At 43.4% G+C, this 23,551-nt stretch overlaps 1 protein-coding gene across 1 annotated transcript in view; it reads left to right on the top strand.

The window, feature by feature from the left end:
• The window catches only part of IGF2R (insulin like growth factor 2 receptor), a 114,135-nt gene extending 99,365 nt beyond the window's left edge, over window positions 1-14,770 (top strand). Inside the window, 7 exon segments of the mRNA XM_042462758.1 lie at window positions 3,835-3,952; window positions 5,445-5,591; window positions 6,167-6,351; window positions 7,502-7,688; window positions 10,582-10,737; window positions 11,584-11,653; window positions 12,928-14,770. Coding sequence (XP_042318692.1) covers window positions 3,835-3,952; window positions 5,445-5,591; window positions 6,167-6,351; window positions 7,502-7,688; window positions 10,582-10,737; window positions 11,584-11,653; window positions 12,928-13,341 — 1,277 coding nt within the window. The 3' untranslated portion in view covers window positions 13,342-14,770.
• Window positions 14,771-23,551: the final 8,781 nt, after the last annotated feature.

The raw sequence follows: 23,551 nt of genomic DNA, 5'->3' as shown, positions 1-23,551 counted from the left end.
CCGTGGCTCCCAGGGCGGCCTGGGCCCTTGGCTGGAAGCCCCAGGGGGGGCCTAGGGAAGGCCTTTTCCATGGAGGAAGCTTCCCTGCCCTCACGTTGGCTCCCAGGCAGCCTGGGCCCTTGGCTGGAAGCCCGGGGGGAAGCCAGGGAAGGCCTTTCAATCGTCGCATGAGGATCTTCCCTTGCCCTCCTTGGCTCCACAGGAGCAGGCCCTGGGCCCTTGGCTGTGAGCCCCGGGGGGGTTGGTGGGGGGGGGGGGCCTAGGGGAAGACTTTTCCCATGGAGAAGCTTTCCCTGCCCTCCGTGTGCTCCCAAGGGCGGCCTGGGCCCTGGTGGTCATGGAGCCCGGGGGGGCCCTAGGGAAGCCTTTTCCATGGAAGGCTATCCATTTCCCCTTCCGTGGCTCCCAGGGCCAGCACTGGTGGCCCTTTGGCTGGAGCCTGGGTGGTGGGGGGCAAGGCAAGCCTTTCTAATTGGAGAAGCATTCCCTCCCTTCTTGAGAGCTCCGAGGGCTCCTCGTTTTCCCTTTTCCTTTTCCTCACTCCTCTCTTCATCTCTTCCCCTTCTCCTCCCTTCTTTCTACCCTCGGTCTTCATGCTCTTCTTTCTCCTCCTCTTTCTTCTTCCCCCCCGTCCTCCTTTTCCCCTCTTCCCCCTCTTTCTATCTCACCTCTTCCCTTCTTCTACTCTTTCTCCACTCTTCCTCCTCTCTACTCTTCCCTCCTCCTATTCCTCTTTCCCTTCTTGTCTTCAACCCTCCTCTTCTTATCTTCTCTTACCTCCTCCTCATTTCATCTCTTAATCCTTCTCCTCTTCTTTCTATCTTCCTCTCTTACTCCTCTTTTTCCCCTCTTATCTTCTTTTTCCGGATGGAAGCCTGGGCCTCACGGGCCGAAAAATGGAGCCCGCGGAAGCGGCTCTGCCGCCTCCGCAGGCTCCCCCACGGCCCTTGTGGCCCCAGGCCTCTTCTCTGAGGTAAGTCTGAGGCCGCACAGGTCAAAGAAGGGGCCCCGCAAAGATTGGCCTTACCACCTCTCGTGGGCTCCCCCCACGTGCCCTTGTCCGGCTCCCAGGCCTCTCTCCGGAGGAATCCTGGGGCCTGCACGGGTTGAGGCGAATGGCCTACAGAAATAGCCTGCCGCCAATCCTGGGCTCCACTCCACAAGCCCTTGGAGCCACTTTCCGGCCGAAGGGAAGGGCCTGGGACAAGGTGCCCAAGCCCTTCTGTTTGGCCTCCTCTACCCTTTGCTGAAAGGGCCCTTGGAGCCCCATTCCAGCCGAAGGGAGGGACCAAGGAGGAGCAGTAGCGGCACACGCCCTCCTTCCTCCACCGCGGGGCTTCGGTGGAAGCTCCGCCCCCACAGAAGGTGGAAGCTCCACCCCTGGCACGCTGTCCCCGCCCTCGGAGGGTGAAGCTCCACACCCCCCAGCAATCGGCCCCCCCCAGTTTGTCTGAGGGACAGCAACCCGGCACCCCGGCTCTCCAAAAAAAGGTTGCCTACCCCTGCATTTAATGAACCCCCACATAGATTGGTACATATTGATGATGTAGGGCAAACCTATCATCCTAAGGATTTCTTAAAGACAATACTTTACCAATTTCAACACACGACGGGACTGCCCAACTTTACTTACATAGGAATCATCAGGTTAAACGAATTAAGTCGAAGGTAGCGGGAACGGAGGGCAGGGAAGCCTCTCCAAGGGAAGGCTTCCTTGCCCTCTTGGTGGCAGTGGCAGGAGCGGGCTGGTCCTCCTTCTCTCCGCTGCTCTTAAAGGGCCAGCGCAGCTTGGATTCCAAGAGAGCTCCAGGCTGCCCTTGGCCCTTTAAGAGCAGCGGGGAGGAGTAAGATGAAGCCAGGCCTCGTCCTCCTCACTGCCGCTGCTCTTAAGGTCCAGGGGCAGCCTGGAGGCCTCTTGGCATTCAAGCTGCGCCTGGCCCTTTAAGAGCAGCGGGGGCGAGGAGGACGAGGCTTGCCCTCATCCTCCTTGCCCCCACCACCACGGAGGAAGGGCCGGGGGCAGCCTGGAGGCCTCTGGACCTCCAAGCTGCCCTTGGCCCTTTAAGGGCGGTGGCGAGGAGGAGGATGAAGCCAGGCCTCATCCTCACCGCTGCATTTAAAGGGCCAAGGGGAGCTTGGAGGCCCAGAGGAGGAGGATGCGGCGGCGGTGGCAGGACTGGGCGGGGGCCGGTCCTGACGCCTCCGCGGGCCGCATATGGCCCGCGGGCTGGGGGTTGCCGATGCCTGCATTAATGGTTGGAAAAATTAACTTCTCTTCAAAATGTCAAATATTCCTGAAGTTGATTTTTATCCTTATGAAGGGATTACTGTTAGTCTTTAAAAACTAAATCATGAACACATACTGACTATTCAGTTTTGGGTCACATATTGGTAGAAAAGGGGCTTATAAATAAAAATAAATAAATAAAAATCACATGACAGAGCTAGTTATGTTTTCTGAAGGAAACATTTTCACTGGAAGGTCAGAAATGGTGATGATTGACATAGGGCCGAAACAGGCAGACAGCTTCAGTCGGCTTCAAGCTGGCTTGGGGCTGTGGCGTTTACGTGCACCACACCACCAAATTGCCTGGAAGTCGCACTGGCAATTACATGCCAGGTGATTTCTGGGTGACTTGGGGGCATGGCGTTTAGATGCCACGTGCCCCAGAGCTGGCAAAAAACCAGCTCCAGAGACAAAGGGGTGACTTTTTTCACCTCAAATAGGAGCAGATTTTTTTCTGCTCCTATTTGGGACAGAAGCTGGCTGGATTGGGGGCACACATCTGTTTGCCATGGCCCCAGTCCAGCCTAAATGGGGCATCTTCAAGCTGCCTCATCGGAGCCGTTTGTTTCGCCCTGAAGGCTAACAGTTTGATTCTCTCTTTCTCCCACTCTTTTTTTGGGGGGGCTTTCAAGCTTTGCTTGCTATACTTTCACAGACATGGTTTAGAACAGTGATTCTCAGCTTTTGTGTATTAAGTCTTACTAAGTCTGTCAGAAAGGCTACTTTTTTCCAAGAAGGGCACGTACATGTTTACAGATATTTTGTTCCTATATTTATCATTGATGGTATATTTTAAGGGCATAAAATTGTAGTTAGTATTGTGAAGTCGAAGGCTTTCATCGCCGGCATCCATAGTTTTTTATGTTTTTTTTTGGGCTATGTGGCTGTGTTCTAGAAGATTTTATTCCTGACATTTCGCCAGCATCTGTGACTGGCATCTTCAGAGAATGCTGACCTGAAGGAGTGTGTGTGCGCGCACACACACACACACACACATATACATACACACTGTGTGATCCTGGGTGAGGAGGAGTGATCCCCATGTTAATCTGTGTATTGTTCTGTTGTTGATGGCCAGGCCTCAGGATATGCAAAGGATACCCACTCCCATCCAGGTATAAACTCTTCTAGAACATGGCCACATAGCCCCCAAAACCCACAAAAAACCGTGGTTAGTATTGTTGTGAGTAAATATGAATGATAATTTTTGAAAACAGTAGTTATTCTGGACATGATTTTTGCTGCTCTGATATCTATAAAACAGAGAATAAAAATTCTTGCAGAGAATAGATGAACAATTGTAGTAGTATTGGGGATAATTTTTTATACTAGAAGAAACACAAACAGTTAAAAATTGTACTAAGAAAGATAGTTTGTCAAAAAGCTACAGATGAATAATCCATGGCAGGTGGGCTTGGCATAAAATAGCATGTCACACTTGCAGAAGGAATTGTCCCACTAGTTGAGACCCAGTGAACTGAACTGCATCTTGAATTCAAAGGGTGTCTTTTGCTATTGATTTACAAGAAAATGGTGCTTTGTTTCAGATGATAAAATTCTTATCAGTTACTCCAATGGTCATGAATGTCAGCAGAGAGGGAAGAAAGCAACAACTGTCATAGAGCTGCAATGTGCGAAAACAGTTGGCTTGCCAAGATTTGATAGGTAAGCATAAGAGTATATTTGGTCCTGCTGATGGAACACATTTCCTTCTCATGCATCCTTCAGAACTGCTCCAAATAGTTGGGAAATCCTCACACAAATTGAAGGAGGAGGTAGAGAAGTATTAGGGACATGCAAGTAATGTGTCTCTGCTTCAGTTTTTCTGCGGGGTTTGCCCAATATTGATGATCCTGGATCTCTTGAATGATTACTACCTCAGGCCATTACATATCAGTTTGGAATATTTCCCTATATGGGCCTGTCAGGCTCTGAGATTTTCAAGAAATGCACTTCTCTCAGTTCCACCTTCCCAGGTTTGTTTGGTGGGAACACAGTAGAGGATCTTCTTGTTGGCTTCTCTCAGGCTTTGGAACTGCCTAAGAAGGCTAGAATGACTTTGTCCTTGTTGTCATTTCATGCTTTTCTAATAATTGACTGTGAGGGCGTTTCATTGTGTGCTGTTTAACATTGCCCCTCTTTCATCCCAAGATTGTGTTTAATAAGTAATGTTACCATTCAGAATTGAGGGGGGGGGGGGGGGGGGGATATACCTTCTGGCCTTGGTACTCTTGATTGGTCAGCAAGATTCATTTAATTTGAATGTCATACTCTTTTTTTCCCTTTTTATTTTTTTTAATTTATATTTCTTTATTTTTGTATTCTTTTAATGAATCTGTTTATAGGGTTTTAAGGTTAGGTAATGATTAATTGTATTTTACTATTAACTTCTTATATGTTTTTCTTTTTCTTTTGGTAATTGTCTTCATTGTGTTTATTTTAATTTTGTGAGCCACCTTCGGTCCCAGTACTATGGAAGAAAGTAAGATAAATAGGAATTCTTCATCATCACTTAATACTTTTAACACGTCTCTGCAGCTATAAGTTCTAGCAATATTCTTTAACATATGAAAATCTCATGTTACTAATCTGCCAGTTAGCCACTTAAAATGCTGACGTGCTGTAGTATAAATATGCAAAAATATATGAAATAGTAATCTGTCAGCATTTTCTCTAAAGCCATTTTTTCTTGCTGAGTTGTTTCTCTTTCCTTCCATTATGTTTTCTTGTTTCTGTTTGCAGCACGCGTGCAGTTTCTTCCTGTCTTGACATTTGTCATTGTGTCTTGTTCCCTTCGCTATCAGGCATGGTTTTATTTAGCTCTGTCTTTTGCTGGTCCTATATACTGGCATAATTTAGTATTCTCAAGGTGAAGAATTCCTCTTTTAAATTATCTTCTAGTGAACTCAGGTGACATACATTGTCAAAATCTGGTGAGGGAAATCTGTCAAGAGTAGACAGTGGATTGTATAATGGGTTATAAAATGGTGCCTTTAATGAGAATAGAAAACTTTTATAAAAACTGAGGAATGTATTATTGATCTCAGTCAGATGTTCAGTTAACATGATGATACTACTTATTTTTGGGATACATTCTGCTGCCACCTACACTTATTGTTGCCAGTTTATAGCTCTCTTCTCAAATTTTTCTTGTTAGGATTGATGAAGAAAATTGTGCTTATTACATCACATGGGAAACACGGGCTGCTTGTGCTGTGAAACCCCAAGAAGTAAACATAAAGAATGGCATGGTGATAAATCCAGTAACTGGAGCAAATTTCAGTTTGGGTGATATCTATTACAAGTAAGTAGTCTCTCCCAGGTATAATAAAGCCAGTAGAAAGGGCAGGGCTAAAATTACACCAGGAGAATGTGTCTGAAAGGCCTGAGAAAAATCAAGCAAAATGGAGCTGCCTCTGCCTATAATTTAAGATTCAAATGATGGCTATAATCTTACTATAGGAAACATACCTCCCTTAGTTCACAATACATGAGAAAACATACTTTAGTTGGAGCAGTGAAGGCTACAAGATTCTCAGTTGTTGCTCAGGTGTGCAAAACATTCATACCCCAGTGCATAAGTGAGGCTGGATAACGTTTGGTGAAGTTTTGCAGACAGTATTGTGAAAACAATATGTTCCTAAAGGCATATAGAATAGAAGAGTCACAGATTAGTCAGACAAAGGCTATTTTACCCTGTTAGTTGGATTTGGACTTGGCAAGTTTACATGAGCTACACAAGCCATCCTGAATATAGAATTCTTATGAACTGTAGGTAAGAATAGGTATTGAACCTTTTACTTTACTAATACCTTTTAACTTGATATTGACTGTGGTTGCCTTTGTATTTTAATTTGACTTAAACTTGCTCTGCTTCAGATTATACAATGCCTCTGGAGATATCAGAACAAATGGTGACATCTACATATATGAGATTCAGCTTTCTGCTATTGCTCACTCAGAGCATCAGGAATGCTTGGGAGCTAGCATATGCCAAGTGAAAAAATCAGAACCCCGTTACCGGAGAATTGGATCTTCTGACAAGGCAAAATATTACATTAAAGGTAAATACTTATTTGGTCTAACAACTTATACTATAACAAGTACAAGTATGGCTTTTCTTTTCTTTTTCATTTTTGCTGTTTTCCAAATAGCTTACCACTTCCTTGGCTTCCAAGGAGATTGCAACCCTGGCATGCAGAAATTGACTACAACTGTCAACATATAACATTGTTGTGGTGTGCCTTCATGTCATAGCAACCCTATCATGTGTATTTTTTGGCAAGTTTTGCCCTTGTCTTCCCCTGAGGTTGAGAGAATGTGACTCACCCAAGATCAACCAGTGGTGTAGGGTTAAGCAAATTACAATCTAGCAATCCAGCACTTCTGTCAAATGGCCACGTAGTCCTCCATCATTGTCAGAATAGTAATAATAACAACAACAACAACAACAACAACAACAACAGGATTTATTTATATGCCACCCAATCACTGGGAATCCGGGCAGCTTACAACAGAGGGGATAATAGATGGCTCCCTGCCCTCAGGCTTACAATCTAAAAAGACATGACACAAAAGGAGAAGTAGAGGGGATCAGGTCCAGTATTCTTCTCTCCCTCTGAGGCCTGGACCAAGGCAGATGGACTGGAGGGAGGGCTCTTTTTCTTAATCAAGGCCAGGCCTGATGGCGTTGGGCCTGTCCTTTCACTCCCTCCCAGACCAGAAGATGACAGTTGGAAAGAGGGAGGGGAGGGCTCTAGTCCCTCTACTTTCCTGAAAGCCTGGATGTAGAGGTGAAAAAATGCATAAAAATAATTATTTCTTTCATACACCTTTTTACCCTGTCTGTCTCTTCCCTTGATTCCTTTACCTATTTGGGCTGCAGTTTGTGCACCCCATTATAGAATGTGTTCTTGGCAGAGCAGACACTGATGACCCGTACTTAAGACCTGGAAGGCATTCATCGAACTGATGGGCAGGCTACAGTGCAATGTTAATTTCCGGCCATCCAAAAGGCAATCTTAAAATATTTAGATACTACTGGGCTTGATGGATTGATCCAAGATTTGCAGTCACATCATATTCTCTCCTGTTTATAGCTCTGCAATATTCAGGGGGTGGGGTTTGAGATGTTGCCACTTGTAAAATAATTTCAATATTTTATTTTTTTCCCCCCTCCTCCTCTTTTTTTTTTTTTTTTTTTTTTTTTTGTAGATGGTGATCTGGATGTTGTATTTTCCTCTGATTCCAAATGTGGCAGAGACCAAACAAAGGTTGTGTCCTCAAATATTTTCTTCCACTGCAGTGAACAAGCCAAAGAAGGCATTCCTGAATTCCTTCATGAGTCATCAGACTGCCAATACCTGTTTATCTGGCACACCTCGGCAGTTTGTCCATTGGTGTAAGTCCATTTTTTTTGAGCAGGAAAGCGCGCCTGTTCTTATCCTGTGGGAGCTGGCTCATCACAGAAGGCCACATTGCATGCATATCTGGAGTAACATTTACACACTGTGGTGTTCACAATAATTCAGTCACTCTTGAGTAAATTAGATAGTAGCAGCCTTTTAAGGGAGTATCATGATTGGAAGTGGCTCCCATGTAAAGATAGTCAATTGATCAGATTCTTAGTTGTAAATATTTATGAACTACTGATTTAATGAATTGGCATAATTCTTTCCTCTTTGACTGCCCTTGATTGTTTTTTTTTAATTTAAGATTTGTATACTTCCATTCAGAAACAATGAAACAAAAGAGTGGAATATTTGTAATTCAGTTTTCAGTTTAAACCCCCCCCCTGCAAACCCTGAGATGGAGTACTGCCTGGCATTTAAAAAATAATTGAACAGGCACCAGTTGAGGTAGGGTGCTCACCAGCTGGGATGCCAGTGATAGGAGAAAGAATCTCTTTTCTTTATTGCCATTTGCCTTCTTTTGTGGCAAATGTATTAAACAAACAAACAAACAAGACCTTCTCAGTGGAAGGTCTTAACACTGAGCCAGATTGATGTAGCAGCAGGCAATTTTGCATGTTTCTGGGTTCCAAGCCCTGGAGCACTGTAAAGTTTAAACCATCACCTTGAATTGGACTCAGAAAGACAGACAATGTAAATCTCTCAATCCTGGCAGGAAATGTTGCTAGTAAACAACCTTGGGTATAATCCTAGTTTATGCATTTTAAACTACGGTAGTCACAATTTCTGAACCATCCTTAAGAGCAGCTCATATATATTTACTAAAGTAGGCAAAGCAATGGTATCAAAACATGGATCACCATTGCATCATTTCACTCTTTCTGAAGAGGTAGAATTCAAAGATATAGCTGTGTTAGTCTGTAGAATCAGTATGTAGAGAGAGCTTGTTGCACCTTTGAGAGTAATTGAAAGAAAGAAGTTGGAAGCATGAGCTTTCGTAGACTTCCGTCTACTTCCTCGGAAAAAGCATCTAAGTCTACGAAGTCTATGAAAGCTTATGCTGTCAGCTTCTTTCTTTCAGTTAGTCTCAAAGGTGCTACAAGATCTCTCTACATACTCTTTTTGAAGAGGCTCATGCCCCAGCCTAAGTGATAAAATGCATTTTGTGCCATTAAACACACCCAAAGCCTAAAGTTAACAAAGAGTACTCCTAGATTGCAAACCTGGATTTTTAAATGCTACAAAATTATAGCTTTAACTGTCATGACAACATCCTATGGAATCCTGGGATTTACTGTTTAGAAAGAGGTATCAAGGATTCCCTAAGGGACAGCCATGGCAGTTAATGTTGTATCAGAGTGCTATAATTATTTGATGTGAAGAAGAGCCTGGTTTTTCAGAGGGAGTACAGCTCTATTTAGCATATGTTAAACATCTTCCCCTTTGACTAGGAGATAATCAAAATACATTACTCCCATTTTATCAGAACTCAGTTTATTGGCCCTCATCCAGTCTGTCACAGAGTCCAGACCACAATTTAGCTATTCCACCTCACCTTGCTTGACCTAGATAACAGAAAAAAATGAAATAAGAGTTTGAATGCAACTAGTATTTTGCTTTATACAATCCCAATTCTGTAATGGCCCCTTCCAGCAGCTTCATATGGATATCAAGTATCATGGGGAACAAAATGAGACCTTATGGGAGCCCACTTCAGTGAGTGCCATCAATCTAAACTGGAGTGGTTAAAGTGCAGCCACACTTTTCCAGACCTGAATCCCCTCACCAGTCCCCAAAGGAAAAGAATCAGCATAATTCTGGGGCTGTTTTGCCTTAATGAGTTTACATCAAATACATTAAAATGTGCAAAAAATACTTCCACCCCCACAAGTACCCTGGAACACCTCTCGGTTGTCAGCTGCACTCACTCTCAGAAGGGCAACCAGAATAGACATCATTATTTCCTATCACGATTTGGAGAATATCTACAGAATAAATAGCTCTATTTTCCTTGATGATTCCTCTCAAAATGGTGATAGAAAGTGAAGGTATGTTTTTTTCCTGTACCATTTTGAGAGTGGCTGCAGAAGAAAACTGAAATATTTGGAACTTGTCTGTGTGTGAGGTGGGGGTGAGACCAGTAAGGGAATGTAGGATGGGGAAATTGGCCTCTGGTCCCCTCATAGTTAAAGAAAGCGAGTGTGGCATAGTGGTTTGAGCACTGGATTCAATTCCCGGCTTAGCCATGAAACCCATGCTCTCAGCCTCAGGGGAAGGCAATGGCAAACCTCCACTGAAGATATCTTGCCAAGAAAATCTCATGATATGAAAATGACCTGAAAGCACACAACACACACACACACACACACACCCCTCTCTTTCACAGTCGCACATGCCTGGTCTAAGTGTGGTTCCTCAAAGCTACCCCTTTATTGTATTCTGCCATCCATGACACTGGATGAACATCTGGCAAGTAGTTTTCTTGAAAGCAGTAGTGCTGGGAAAACTGTCTTGTCTAGTTTGAAGACATTTTCTGGTGAGCTCTGAGAATCAGTGTTTAGAACAACACATGTGAATGTGTTCACTAATCACTTGCTAGACCAGCTTCCTCCACATGACTCAGAACCAGCACTTTGGCAAAATGCTTGGATACCTATTGTATTTGGCCAAACATGTTCAAATACTGGCTTCCAGGACGTCCCTCAGAATAGCAGTGCAGGTGGGATTGATGGGTTCTTGGCTCCTCTGTTCTGTGGTTTCCTGTTCAATGCCTTAAAGAGCTAATGCTGAATCAAGGGATCCTCTGAAATAGGATAGAATAGATCTCAGAGGACTACAGCATGCTCTGAATTAATGCAGTAATGCTTTCTATATCATTTACAGAACCTCGGAGACAACAAATGACAAAACATATGAGGAAGGTCATTTTTATAAAGGCCTCTCAGGAAGAAGCCAAGCAGTTGGAGCACTACTGAGTTTGCTCCTGGTGGTTCTTACAGTATGCCTAGTGATCTTGTTACTTTACAAAAAGGAAAGAAGGTAAGTTGAAAAAGGCTACAGGCTTTTTTTTAAATAACGACTTCTTGGTCTCTTCCATTCCAACACAGATGCTTTCTAGAGTGGCCAAGCATATATTTTTGTTATGCTCTACCACCAAAAAGCATATCAAGGGGATATTTAGTGGTTAAGATGCCAGTTCTGACGATTGGAAGATCAGAAGGTTGGCAGTTCAAGGCTGCATGATGGAGTGAGCTTCTGCCAACCTAGCAGTTCAAAAGCATGCAAATGCAAATAGATAAATAGGTACCACTTCGGTGGGAAAGTAACAGCATTCAATGTGGTCATGCTGGCCACATGACTGTTGGATTTGTCTTTGGATAACTTTGGTTCTTCAGCTTAGTAACAGAGATGAGCACCACCCCCTACAGTCAGTTACAAGGAGACATTCATGTCAAGGGACTACCTTTGTCTTTACTTATCATCAAGCAATGTCCCTCTCCTTCATTTCCCATCTCAAAATCAAATATTTCCGCCACTCTTCTATCTGAACAGGGATGTCACATGGGCGATCTACACACTTACGTTCATTTGTCCCTTGCCAGTGTTTCTCTCCTTACTTTTGGAATAAGGTTTACAATGGAGAGCAAGGGAGCTTGATCTTTGTATATTTCTTATTCTGGTGCTAGTTTCAACCAGTATTCCTGCAAGTTTTCTTTCAGGCATTACAGTGGAAATATGAACAATGTGTGGATCCATTTCTCAGCTCTGGCTATAAAATCTGATATAGGGCTTGGCCAGCAATTACCAGTAAAATCAGATAAATTAGGATATCTGCAATTGATACTTTTTCTCAAAGTGCATAACACTTAACTTTTTGTTTTGTAGAGAGACTATGAAGCAAAAAATTGCCAATTGCTGTCGGAGAACATCAAGTGTTTCTTATAAGTATACAAAGGTAACTTTTCCCTCTGTGTGTGTGTGTGTGTGTGTGTGTGTGTGTAGGCTTTTCTAAGATTTTGGTATGTAGACTATGAACTGTGTTCATGATTGTCAATTGTGTTTAAAATCAGTGACATGTAATTTCATGTGAGATTGAGCTGCTTCAGATATAAATTACTGCTGTCACAAAATTGTTATACGAAACTTGATTATTCATAATGTCCAGTTGTTGAGAGCCACTGTTATTCTTTAAGTCCACCTCAGTTTTGGAGATATCCTCGAGAACTCTTTTTGATCTTCATATTTGGATAGCCTAGGTAAATATTCAAAACCATTAGCAGATTGTACAGTATGTGAAGGACTTTATGTGAAATCTGTGACTATTAAGGAACTTATTTTTCAGACTAACATGTATTTCTCAGAGGGAGATAGAGAAACTCAGCAACAAGAGAGAAACACATTGGTATGATGAGCAGACTGTATTCTTAAGGGTGTACAAAGATTTATTGATGCAATTCCAATTCTAAAATAGATTTAGGATCAGTGGTGGACATCTGTTGATGGAGTAGCAGACTCTAGCAGAAGCAGGGAAGGGCCAGGGTGGAGTATCTGGAGCTCTTTTCTGGTTAACACACAGGGCAGGGAGAGCAAGAAAGTTCCACAGTGACCACTAGTACAAAATTGGATTTCACCTATGGTCTAATATAAGGTGCTGTGTGGGTGAAGGAAGTTTATCAAAAAGAACCATGCAAGTTTAAAATGTGCGTGCTTCTTAAGATTCTCTGCTTTTGAAGAGCAGTGTACTTGAAATGTATGTTAACTGGAATTGCTTCAGTTAATCCAGGGTTGAGCAAAGTGTGGCACTCCAAATGTCGCTGGACTGTAGCTTTCATCAGCTTTAGCCAGTGTAGCCAATAGTGAGCAGTGCTGGGAGCTGTAATTTGATATCCGAAGGGCTGCACTGGGCTCACCCTTGAGTTAAACCTTTGTACTCCTGTAAGAAAGTTGCCAGTAGGAATAATATAAGTAAATGTAGCTGCTATGATGTTGTCTTATACTGAATCAGTCCTGTTGTCCATCTAGCCCAGTATTCTCCATTCTGATTGACAGCAGCTCTTCAGGGCTTGCAGCAGAGATGTTTCCCATCACACGCACCCCTTTTTAAATACTGGAGATTTTAAGCATTGATCCTTGGGCCTGCTCCATACTAGAGCAAACATCTGTAGTGTGTCTGTCTGTAGAGATCTTTTAAAACGTTGTTTTCTAATTTCATCTCCTTAAACATAACAGATAAATACTGAAGAAGTGAATGAAAATGAAACAGAATGGCTCATGGAAGAAGTTGCTGCACCAAATCAGAAAGCAGGAAATGAAGGGCAAGAAAATGGCCACATTACTAGTAAAACAGTTAAATCAGATGCCCTGACATCCCTCCAAGTTGATGACATGGACAGCGAGGATGAAGTTTTAACAATTCCAGAGGTGAAAATTCATTCAGCTAGAGACATTCAGTCTCGAGGCTTTGACACAAGGAGGCCTCATTACAACAAGCCTCTTAATCTTTCAAGCAGCGATAAAGTGAACCTGCTTAATACCAGCACGAAAAGCAAAGGTAGCATCACTTTTGGCCAGCGGAAACTACAGAACTCAACAAACACAGCATCATTTCATGATGACAGTGATGAGGATTTGTTGAACGTTTAAACCTTCTGTTGTGCCTATTCACATTTCCATGTGTATATATTGAGGTGGGACAACAAAACACTTCCAACCAAATATGAAGATTTTAGCTTCAGATGCCTTCTGCAAGGGAATGTTTCAAAGGGAAAGGGGGAAGAAGAGTCAGGCCTAGTTTACAATGATTTATTTAGCGATTGCTGGATTTCTAGCATCCAGTTTGCTTGAACACGGATGTTTCTTCTCAGCCAGAAATCATACTTTTCCTTCTCTGTAGATTTTAGAGAGATGGTTTAATGCTTTCCAAGGGTGGGATCAATTTTGAACAAAATCCTTTCAACTTCAACATGAAACTTGCATTTTTAACACTCTTTATATTTATTGCTCTCACTACTCAGGTTTACAGAAATAATAATTGGCAATGAGTTCTTCCTGCAGGCAGGGTATTTGTTCTACAGATTCACCCATCACATGAAGTGGAGATGAGGGGTTCTTTGTATGTTTGCTAGGTTGCTTTGGTGTACATTTTGGAGCTGTTTCAAATTGCCTGTATATTTGATTCCTGTATCCTAATTTAAAATGGCTTGTTATGATTTGAAAAGTGTTTTTACTGGAAGGTACGAATCTCTATAGCTTTAGCCTTGGGACAGTGGCTGTCCTTTGCATGATGAGTCTTTTTCAGTATCAATCATATGACGTCTTTCATCAGTATTTGCACAGCTGTTGGTAAAATACCCCAGAATTCTCCTTTAATGCTAATTGGGCTAATGAGAAGTTGGGCCTGTTTCCAAATGGCCTTCTGTATCTTGAGGAGCAGCATGGAAGGCCTAGGACTGGTATAGATCCTCCTAACTGAATGATGTCGTGATGAGAAAAAAAGCTGTACCTTTTTAAAACTCTGTTCTTCTTCAGTGGCCATAAGGGGAAGAAAAAAATCCTCATGAACTTGCAATGTGGAAATAGTTTATTCCAGGCCAAACTATAGAATTCTTGGAACATCAGCATCACTGCTCCCCTCCCCCCCCCCCCTCCCCCCGGAGATATATGTCTGCTTTAAAGCCACAGGCCTCAGAAGCCTTAGTTGCACAGAGATGTACTCCTTTTCTGGTAATAGGTGCATGAACAAGATGCAAAAAAGAAAAAAGTCACCTTTGGATATTGTTGCTGAACATTCCAGTAACCCTCGAGCCAAAGTGATTATGTTGCTGGCAAGATGGAATGAAGATCTCCCTGCAGCACTCAGCCTCTGTTCAGTGTTTTCGTAAGGGCTCACAGGCAAAAAGTGTGTTCCTATAGACAACATACGAATCCTTGGGCTGGCCAGGCGCTCTTCCTTGTTCATACCTTTTCCTATTTACACTGGTTTCCTTAAGGTTGGTTTCCGCTTGGGAATCAGATTTAATGTAACAAAGTGTTCAAACGATTTCAATAAAAGTTAAATTATGTTTCCCTAGGATTCTTTTAACTAACCTATCAGTGTTTCATAACTTTAAAAAGCAGATCTAAAAGGTATTTAAAATGTGTTTTCATATATATATATATAGTTTAAAGTATACATAATACTGCAGATTTTAAAGGTTGACTGTGCAATTGGAGTGAATGGTTGGAAATAATGACAATCTGCTGCATTGTCACAGAAAGATTTGGATCTGGTGGGTTCCTCTATGAAGAGTGAATATTTAAAGCACTGACAATGACACCAGAGAGTGTGTGATAGGCCAAGGGCTTCTGAAACTTCATTGCATCACATGGAAGTTTCCCAGCTCTATTTTGCTAAATATGGATTTCCATTCTTTAAGAGTGGGGAGGAGGCAGTATATCAGTTACCAGTTATACTTTGTCTTTAGAAAGAACAGTCTGGAATATTTTATTCAGTCTGTTTCATAGCCAAAGTGTCTTAAGCTCATTTGGAGACACAGAAGTAGACAAAATGGCCAACTATAGTTCAGTTGGGATAAAGGGGTACTGCAGAATTATATTGTGTGCTGGTACTGAGGTTTCTCATATTAAACCATGCTGAGCACCTTGTGAAACCTCTTTCACTACTTCCAGTGGCAGCAAATGCATGAGCTGTGGACAGAAGGTGTCACTTCCTACATTGTTTTGCTGTGTCCATCAGAGGTATGATTCTATGTCAAACAAGGTTTAGAAGCAATCCTTGTACATTACTGGACAACTCATTATTTCTGTTTCATCCTGCAGAAGACTGTCTCAAACTCCCCACACTTCACTGCAGGGCGGGGGTACCTGTAGCCCTTAAGATGTTGATGACTATTATTCCCATAATCCCTGCCTGACACTCTGCAGTGGCAGGGGTCAGTGGGAATTAGAACCCAAAAATATCATGGATGTTGATAATTTCTCAGTTCCAGTAATTCTTTCATGTGCTAAAGCCATTCATGATTTCTCTTAATGTGGAAGGTCGTCTTAGAAAACTATTTTTGTCCATTAAGACATTTTATGGATGATCTTAATTTGCAGACCCAATGCTTGCAGAGACAGCATTGCCATGTACAACAAAATACTGTAAGCTTTGCTTTGGAGCAAATGGTATTCTAAACATACATGGGTAAGAATGAGTTAATACTATTTAGAGTTAATAAAGATCAAAGTAATACAGGAATGGGAGAACAACTGGAGCTCTTCCTAGACAGCTAGAGAGTAAGAAAATTCCTCTTCAGAGTGGAAGTTGTTTGATTTAAAAAGAAGGATTAGATGGGTGATTATAATTACTTTTGTGTCCTACACATCTTCCAAGGTTATTACAGGTATATTGTAGGAAGCATAGCAAGATGCAGATCCAACTGATAGTTTAGATTAGAGTAGGCCCATTTAGTGGGATGTACATTGATATTGCATCACCATTGAGCAGCTGATTCGTTAAGAATTGTCACCTCAAAAAGCAATTTTAGTATGTACTTTTTCATTATCCTTTGCATGGCATAAATTTTCTGCACAAGTGAAATCAGTGGTGCATTTGCCTGCTGTTTTCTTGGATCTGTATTCACTATGAAAAGATTATTTGGCTTTTTCTGACATGACATCTGTCTATTGGAAATGGCAGAGAAGCAAACATGACATGTATACCCTTCTTCAGTGGTGTCACTAGGCTTAGTGTCATCCGGTGCGGTAACTCATGTCACCTCAGTTCCAGTAATCTTTCATGTGCTCAAGCCATTCATGATTTCTCTTAATGTGGAAGGTAGTCATAGACAACTATTTTTGTCCATTAAGACATTTGACCTCCTCCCATAGCACATCATACATAATGTTTAGTCATACTCTTTGTACTACTGTTACTCAGTTATAATTCCTGCATATCACTGAATGTCATAATGTGGCATAAACAACTAGCAAAATTAAAGCTATACCTTTAAATCACAATATCATATGCACAGAATACATTTCCATATATATAGTGTCATGTGGTTGAAGTGAAAATTTGGTAAAATGTGATGTTTTTAAAGATTTTTTAAAATTAATTTTTTATAAAAAATATTTTTAAAATCATAACTTTAGTCACAAGTACTTATTTTGTTTACATAAACATCCAGTAGCAAACCTGGTATTGAAAGCTGCTGAGAGGTCCTGCAGAACTTGCCCCAAAATGGTATGTTGGACACTGGTCAATAATTATCCATTATAGAGTGATGCAGAGTTCTTCAACAGAGGCCTCCCAAACTGCCTTGTTTAGGCAAATTGGAACCCTGTCTTGTGGTAAGGAGGCAATGATTACCCTCCTTCACCCACTCCAGCCAGACCCTCTCTGGCCTGTTTGATAAGCCAGGAAGGAGAAGTGTCCAGGCTTTCACCTCTCCAAGGATCCTGTCCACATCCTCAGGCTACACAAACTGAAAAGTATTCAATAACACTAGAGAAGCAGGAGGCAAGGTTACATCCGCTAGAGCCATTTCAACTACAGCAGGGGTAGGCAACCTTTTTGAGCCGGGGGCCGGGTTGCTGTCCCTCAGACAACTGGGGGGCCGAAGCTGGTGGGGGAGCTTCCACCCTTCGGGGGCCAGGCCTCCTCCTCTTTGCCGGCCCCTGACGGGGCCCCTAGCCCCGTCAGAGGCTGGGAAAGAGCTGGCGGGGGCTGCCAGCGCTGGAGGCCTCCCCCTCTTTGCCGGCCCCTGACGGGGCCCCTAGCCCCGTCAGAGGCTGGGAAAGAGCTGGCGGGGGCCGCCAGCGCTGGAGGCCTCCCCCTCTTTGCCGCCCCTGACGGGGCCCCAGGCCCCGTCAGAGGCCAGCAAAAAATCCGGTGGGGGCCACCAGTGCTGGAGGCCTCCTCTGGCAAAAAAGCCAGCGGGAGCTGCCAGCGCTGGAGGTCTCCTCCTCTTTGCTGGCCCCTAACAGGGCCCCAGGCCCCGTCAGAGGCCGGCAAAAAAGTCCTAGAGGCCCGCTGCCACCGCTGGAGCCCTATTGGAGGGCCCTGGCCACCACAACGGGCCTCCCAGAGGCCTGCCGCCATTTTGTTTTTGAAAATGGCAGTGGTCTCGCGCGATGGAAAAGTTGCGCGAGACTTCGGTCGCCATTTTCTAAAACAAAATGGCACCTGGAGCGGTGCGGAGGCAGGGCGACAATCGGCGGCAGGACTGCGCCAGGGCCGGTAGGAAGGCCTTGGCGGGCTGCATCCGGCCCGCGGGCTGGAGGTTGCCGACCCCTGAACTACAGCATCCAAGTCAGAGCAGATCTGAGCAATTTTATCTGCACAGTGCCATGCAAATTCCCTGTCAAGTGGTCTTTATTTATTTATTTATTTACCGCTATTCCAAAGATCATAGCGGTGAACAGCAAGTAAGCTAATTAGCAAGTAAGCTCATTTACCCCCAACAGTCTGGGTACTCATTTTAGCGACCTCGGAAGGATGCAAGCCTGAGTCGAGCTTGGGCCCTTTTGCTGGTCTTGAACTCGCAACCTTGTGGTTTTGAGTGAATAGCTGCAGTACAGGCATTTAACCACTGCGCCACCAGGTCTGCATTTTCTTCTTGAGGAGCAGTGTGTATATAGACACCTGACCATTCCAAACAGCTCTGCTGTTCTTTTCAGATGCGATGGCAGCAAAAAATAACAATTTCTTTGCTGCCCATATTGCCATGGGGTAGTCTCTTGCCTCTGTGCTCAGACACTCCAAGTCGTCTGCCAATGTTGCTCTAGTAATCTCTGTCTGGTTTGCGTCATTGGCACAAAATCCCTGGAAAACAGTGGCCTGGTTTGGTTCCACTTTGCCTTATGTGTGTGCTTGTACATGAGTTTACCACATGTAGAGACAAATAATGTCTGATCTGATCTGAGGTAGAAAGCGTATAAATCAGTAGCATATTGGTGTAATCAGCAAGGATAGCAACTGTAGTAACTCTGATGTATTCCAGAAGTCAAATAAGGAAGGCTCCCACCATTTAACAAGTGGCATCTACCTGCCACTATGGGACCCATGGCAGTTACAACATAGTATAAAACAAAATGCAGCTAAAAATCATAATACAATAATTTAATACACAATGAAATTTGCCAATGTATAGACCATCTCAAGTCCTTCAGAAGTTTTTGGGCTGCAACTCTCATTGTCCCTAGCCAATGGTGCGGACCTATGGGAGTTGCAGCCCAAAGACATGTGGAGGGCCGCAGAAGTTCACTCTGGGATAGACTATGCAGATGCCTTCACCTTTAGGGCTTTTTCGCTGCAGTCAGTCTAGGTAACAATACAGAGTTTGCTTACTTCTCAGCATACTGTTAATTATCTACTATTTCCAAAGTATAGCTGTGATGCAATCTGAGTGGAAATTCTGAAATCAAGGAAGTTCAGGTGAATTGCATCCATAACAGATGGAGCACATTGCTCCTAGTGCGGAAACCAAACCAAATCCAGATGTAGAGGCTTCCCAATGGAAGGGAGGGCTGTTTTTACTCACTGACCAACCAGCCTCTCTAATGCAAAGCTACACCATGGCAAGTAGAAGCTAGCCATTTATACCTTCATTGTTTAAAACCAAAAGTGATTCAATTGTCACTTTTTCTGTCCAGTTCTTACTTGATGCTGACCAGTCTAAATTTCTTACAATGTTTGTTTCGTGTTATACATTTGGAGGAAGATAGGAAACTGACTTTCACCAGTGCAGTTTGTCCATGGGAATTGGTCTTGTTTACTCTGAGTGACAATAGTTCTCCATGGTCTCAGATACAGGAGGGTCTGTCCTGTCACCTGCTACCTGATCACTTGAACTGGAGTGGTTCCAAGGAGTGAACCCAGGAGGACCTTGTGCAAAGGACTGGGTCCATTCTTTCAGCATGAAATCCCACTCCTCCTACTTGTCTTGGGCTGCATCCACACTGCAAAAATAATCCACTCTGATACCACTTTAACTGCCATGGTTCAATGATATGAAATTCTGTGAACTGTAGTTTTATGAGTCATTTCGCTTTCTCTGTCAGAGTTCTGGTGTCACCACAAACTACAATCCCTAAGATTCCATAATACTGAGCCATAGCAGTTTGTCAGACTGGATTATTTCTGCAGTGTGGATGCAACCTTAGGAATGTACAGGTACTGTAATTATCTCACTGTTCTCTTCATAGAAACTCTCCGCAGTCTGCACAGGGTTTCATATGGAGTACGTGCAATGCTGGGAGCAGCGTTCCTCATACAGTACATGCAGCCTGAACTGTTTTGCCCTAACACCACAGACAACGTGGGGAGGGAGCAGTCTACCTCACTCCACAATAAGGGCAGTAAACACCTTTCTGTGACTTCCAAACAAACTTTACAGCACATACCAACATTCAAAGCTGTAGGTTATTTTTATTCACTAGATTGATGCTATGCTTTTCTCCTAAAGACATGATGCAAGGCAGCAAGCAATAAAGATAATAAAACAGAATCATCGCGAGGGTAGCTGTGTTGGCCACATAGCAAATCCAATAACATTAAAAATCCACCAAACAGTGATACCTTTATTGGACCAAACAAAATGCACAAAATATATGTTGCGAGCTTTCGAATCTTCACTGATTTCTTCACCAGGCAAAGTGTTAAAAACCATACAGGAGAAAAAAAATTGAAGATGTTATGTTGGTGTATGCAGACGAACTGTGTCTAGCACACACACAGAGTTGATGCACCTAGGCAAGAATGCCTAGCAGATGGTCTCTGTGAAGAGTCTGGCTCAGAGCGGCACAGGAAAAATCCTCCCACGCACAGGCTGCAGCTTTCAACTTCAAGGAATGAATCTCTGGACAGCGAGACTTCACACAACGAGAGCTTTAATATTTGTTGCAGAATATTTACAAAAATTACTCAGGGTATCAGACAGCCATCTTGAATACTCACAGCTTTACAAACTAACAAAGTGTTTCACCAACCACCAACCATAACAAACCAACTGCAGAGATTGTCCCTCTCCCTTAAATAGGTCGTCCTACTGGGGTCATGTGACAGCCATGCCATCCACGAATGAAACCTGGCTGGTTTCATACCCAGTGCCTTTTGCATCAGACCTCCCATGATGCACTGTTGGCTGGCTTCATCTACTGTGCATGTTGCATTAGACTTCCTCATCATGCACTGCACACCAAATGCTGACTCATGCACCTGCCACTGGAACTGTATTAACCTCTGCTCCAGGTCCACCTAGTGGCCACATCCATGTCATTTTCCAGACTAGGGTGCAACTTGGTCTTGGCATGTTAGTCAACTGTATTTTGCTGTTTCTTTTCTCATTTCAGATGGTATGGAAGAGGAGTACTTTCAGGCCTGCATCTCCTCTTTCTGGTCATGTGGCTGCTGGGAGAGCTTCAAAGTCCAGGAAATTTAACATCCATTTGCAAAACAAACAAACAAAAAGATACTTCATTTAAAACATAAAGGAAATCTATTAAAATGAAGTATCTGAAAACAAGTTTTAAAAAATTAAGGCAGCCACCCAGTATAAAAGCCCTCCTTGGAATGACCTGCCAAAGGCCTGCTCAAATGAAAAGGGATTTACCTGCTCATATAGTAATTGTATGTACTCATCCACAGCATGCAACGAAAGCTGGGTACATGCATTTGCTTGCTAGCAATACAAACAAGCCAGCCATCTGGAAAGAAATTAACCAGCTCTGAACCTTCCTGAGATTGGATGCTCCAGTTACTCATTGCCCTTTGGCTTACATATAACATACTTTATATCCTACAGTTCTGAATTTGGGTAGTTACCTATTTAGAAAGCAGTTCTTGGAACAGAAGACACTAGGAATTGGACTGCTGCACTCCAGTGAACGTCAAGGGTGACTTTGAGGACACTGCTGCTAAAACTCTCTGGTTCCCACCTGTATCAAAAATACAGTACAGGAAGAAAATCTGTGTTCTCAGGCTGCTGAAAGGAAGAGTTACACTGTACAAGTTTAGCCGTTTGATGCCACTTTACGTGCCATGGCTCCATTTTATGGAATCTTGGGCTTTGTAGTTTGGTAGAGAGACCTGCATTTCCCTGAATTACTGCTCTAGAATCCTTTTGAAGTAGGTTTGCCATATCCTGGGAACAACCAGGACTATCCCAGGTTTTTAGGGCTTGGCACGGTCCCGTCCCGGCTTGCCCTAATTCCTTGGGTGGTCACCTGCAGTTGGCCAGGGGCGCAGCCGCGCAGGGCTCCATACTCCCTTTCCTTGGGCAGGATGTGGGCTCTGCCGGTCTGCCTGCCTTGCCCCCATTGTAGGCGGCGCCGGCCTCGGGCTCCTCCTGCCTCGGTGAGGTTTTGGAGGCGGCACCACGGTTGGGCTCCAGCCGCTGCCTCCTCCTGCCTCGGCAAGGCTTTGGAGGCGGTGCCGTGGTTGGGTCCCTGACTGCGGCCTCCTCCGGCCGCTGCAGAACCACGAGGGGCCTGGCCAGCCGGCTGGGCCCCCAAAAAGGAGGCCGCCATGACAACGCCTCCTTCAGGCTCCAGCGGAGTGGCAGCAACTAGGCAGCATGAGCTTTCCTAGACAAGTCTATTTCCTCAGATGCATCATTCAGTCAGGACTCAGGTACGACATCTCCATATCTTTGAATTCTACTGTTGTGTGCCCTTTTTTTTAAAAAAAAAATAATAATGTTTTTGACTCTTAGTTGGTTGTGTCCTCCATTTTTCTTGAATGTCCTACATTTTCAGTAAAATTTTGTCCTACAGTTTGTCCTATATTTTTTCTATGTTTGTCCCAGTTTGGTGGTAGCAAGTTATGGCAACCCTATTTTGAAAAGAACTTTGAATTAAAACTCCCAGGATTCGATAGGATGGAACCATGGCACAATAAATAAATAAATTGATCATGCTGGAAAAGCAGTATATAAATAAAGCTTTTATTATTATATTTATTATATTATATAAAGTGGGACCAAAGTGCTAAAATTGTGCAGTGTGACTACAATCACAGTTCTGTTGTGTTTCAGCTTTTCAGGATGGTGGGACGATGTAGATTAAAGTGAGAGGCAATGCATTCAGGTGCTGGCACTATTTGCAATGGCTTTTCTTGAAAGCTTAGTTTATACTGAGTGACCAGATGTCATAACTGCAAAGCAGGACATCGCACTGCAAAATATAGGGCCTTCAAAAAAATATAGGACATTCCTATAGGACAATATAGGACAAGCTAGAAACACTAATATAAATATAAATGCATGCTTCTTAGTCATGCTCCAAATAGAGGACAATTTTGACTTATCTCCAGGACAGAAGATTGAAACATAGGACATGTCCTGAAAAAGTAGGATGCCTGGCCAGCCTGAGCAGACTGACCCAAAATAGCCAGCACCTCATCAGAAGTGGCTGGAAGCCTATCTCTTGAAAAACAAAAAAATTAAACAGTTTAAGCGTGCCCTGCAACATACAGAAGGTAAATTGTTGCTCTTGGAGGCTACTAGTAGACATAATTTGTGGGGGTTTTTTGCCCCAGAAAGGATGGAGGGCCACAAAAATGGCCTTGGGGGCCTTATGCAGCCCCAAGGGGTGCATTTTGGGTCCCCCTTGCTCTAGTGGCCATTGTTCATTCTCTCTGGAAATACTGTGCAGAGAGACAAGAGGATGAGGTCTTTTGACACTTTCTGTTTGTGCACCTTCTGGGTCCCATATTTGTGCTGGATGTGCAATGGAAAATGAGAAAGTTACCTTTTTGGCTGTGCAGTGGCAATGTTGACTTGGGGATCCTAGCAGTGGTAGTCCAAAAAAGTATATTTTCCAAGGTGTAATGTGTGTAGCTTCTTCTACCTGATCAGTTCAGAAACAGCTT

Source organism: Sceloporus undulatus, chromosome 1 (assembly GCF_019175285.1).
Source record: "Sceloporus undulatus isolate JIND9_A2432 ecotype Alabama chromosome 1, SceUnd_v1.1, whole genome shotgun sequence".
Lineage (NCBI taxonomy): Eukaryota > Metazoa > Chordata > Lepidosauria > Squamata > Phrynosomatidae > Sceloporus > Sceloporus undulatus.
The sequence above is the reverse complement of the archived record's forward strand: the minus strand, read 5'-3'. Positions and strand labels throughout refer to the sequence as shown.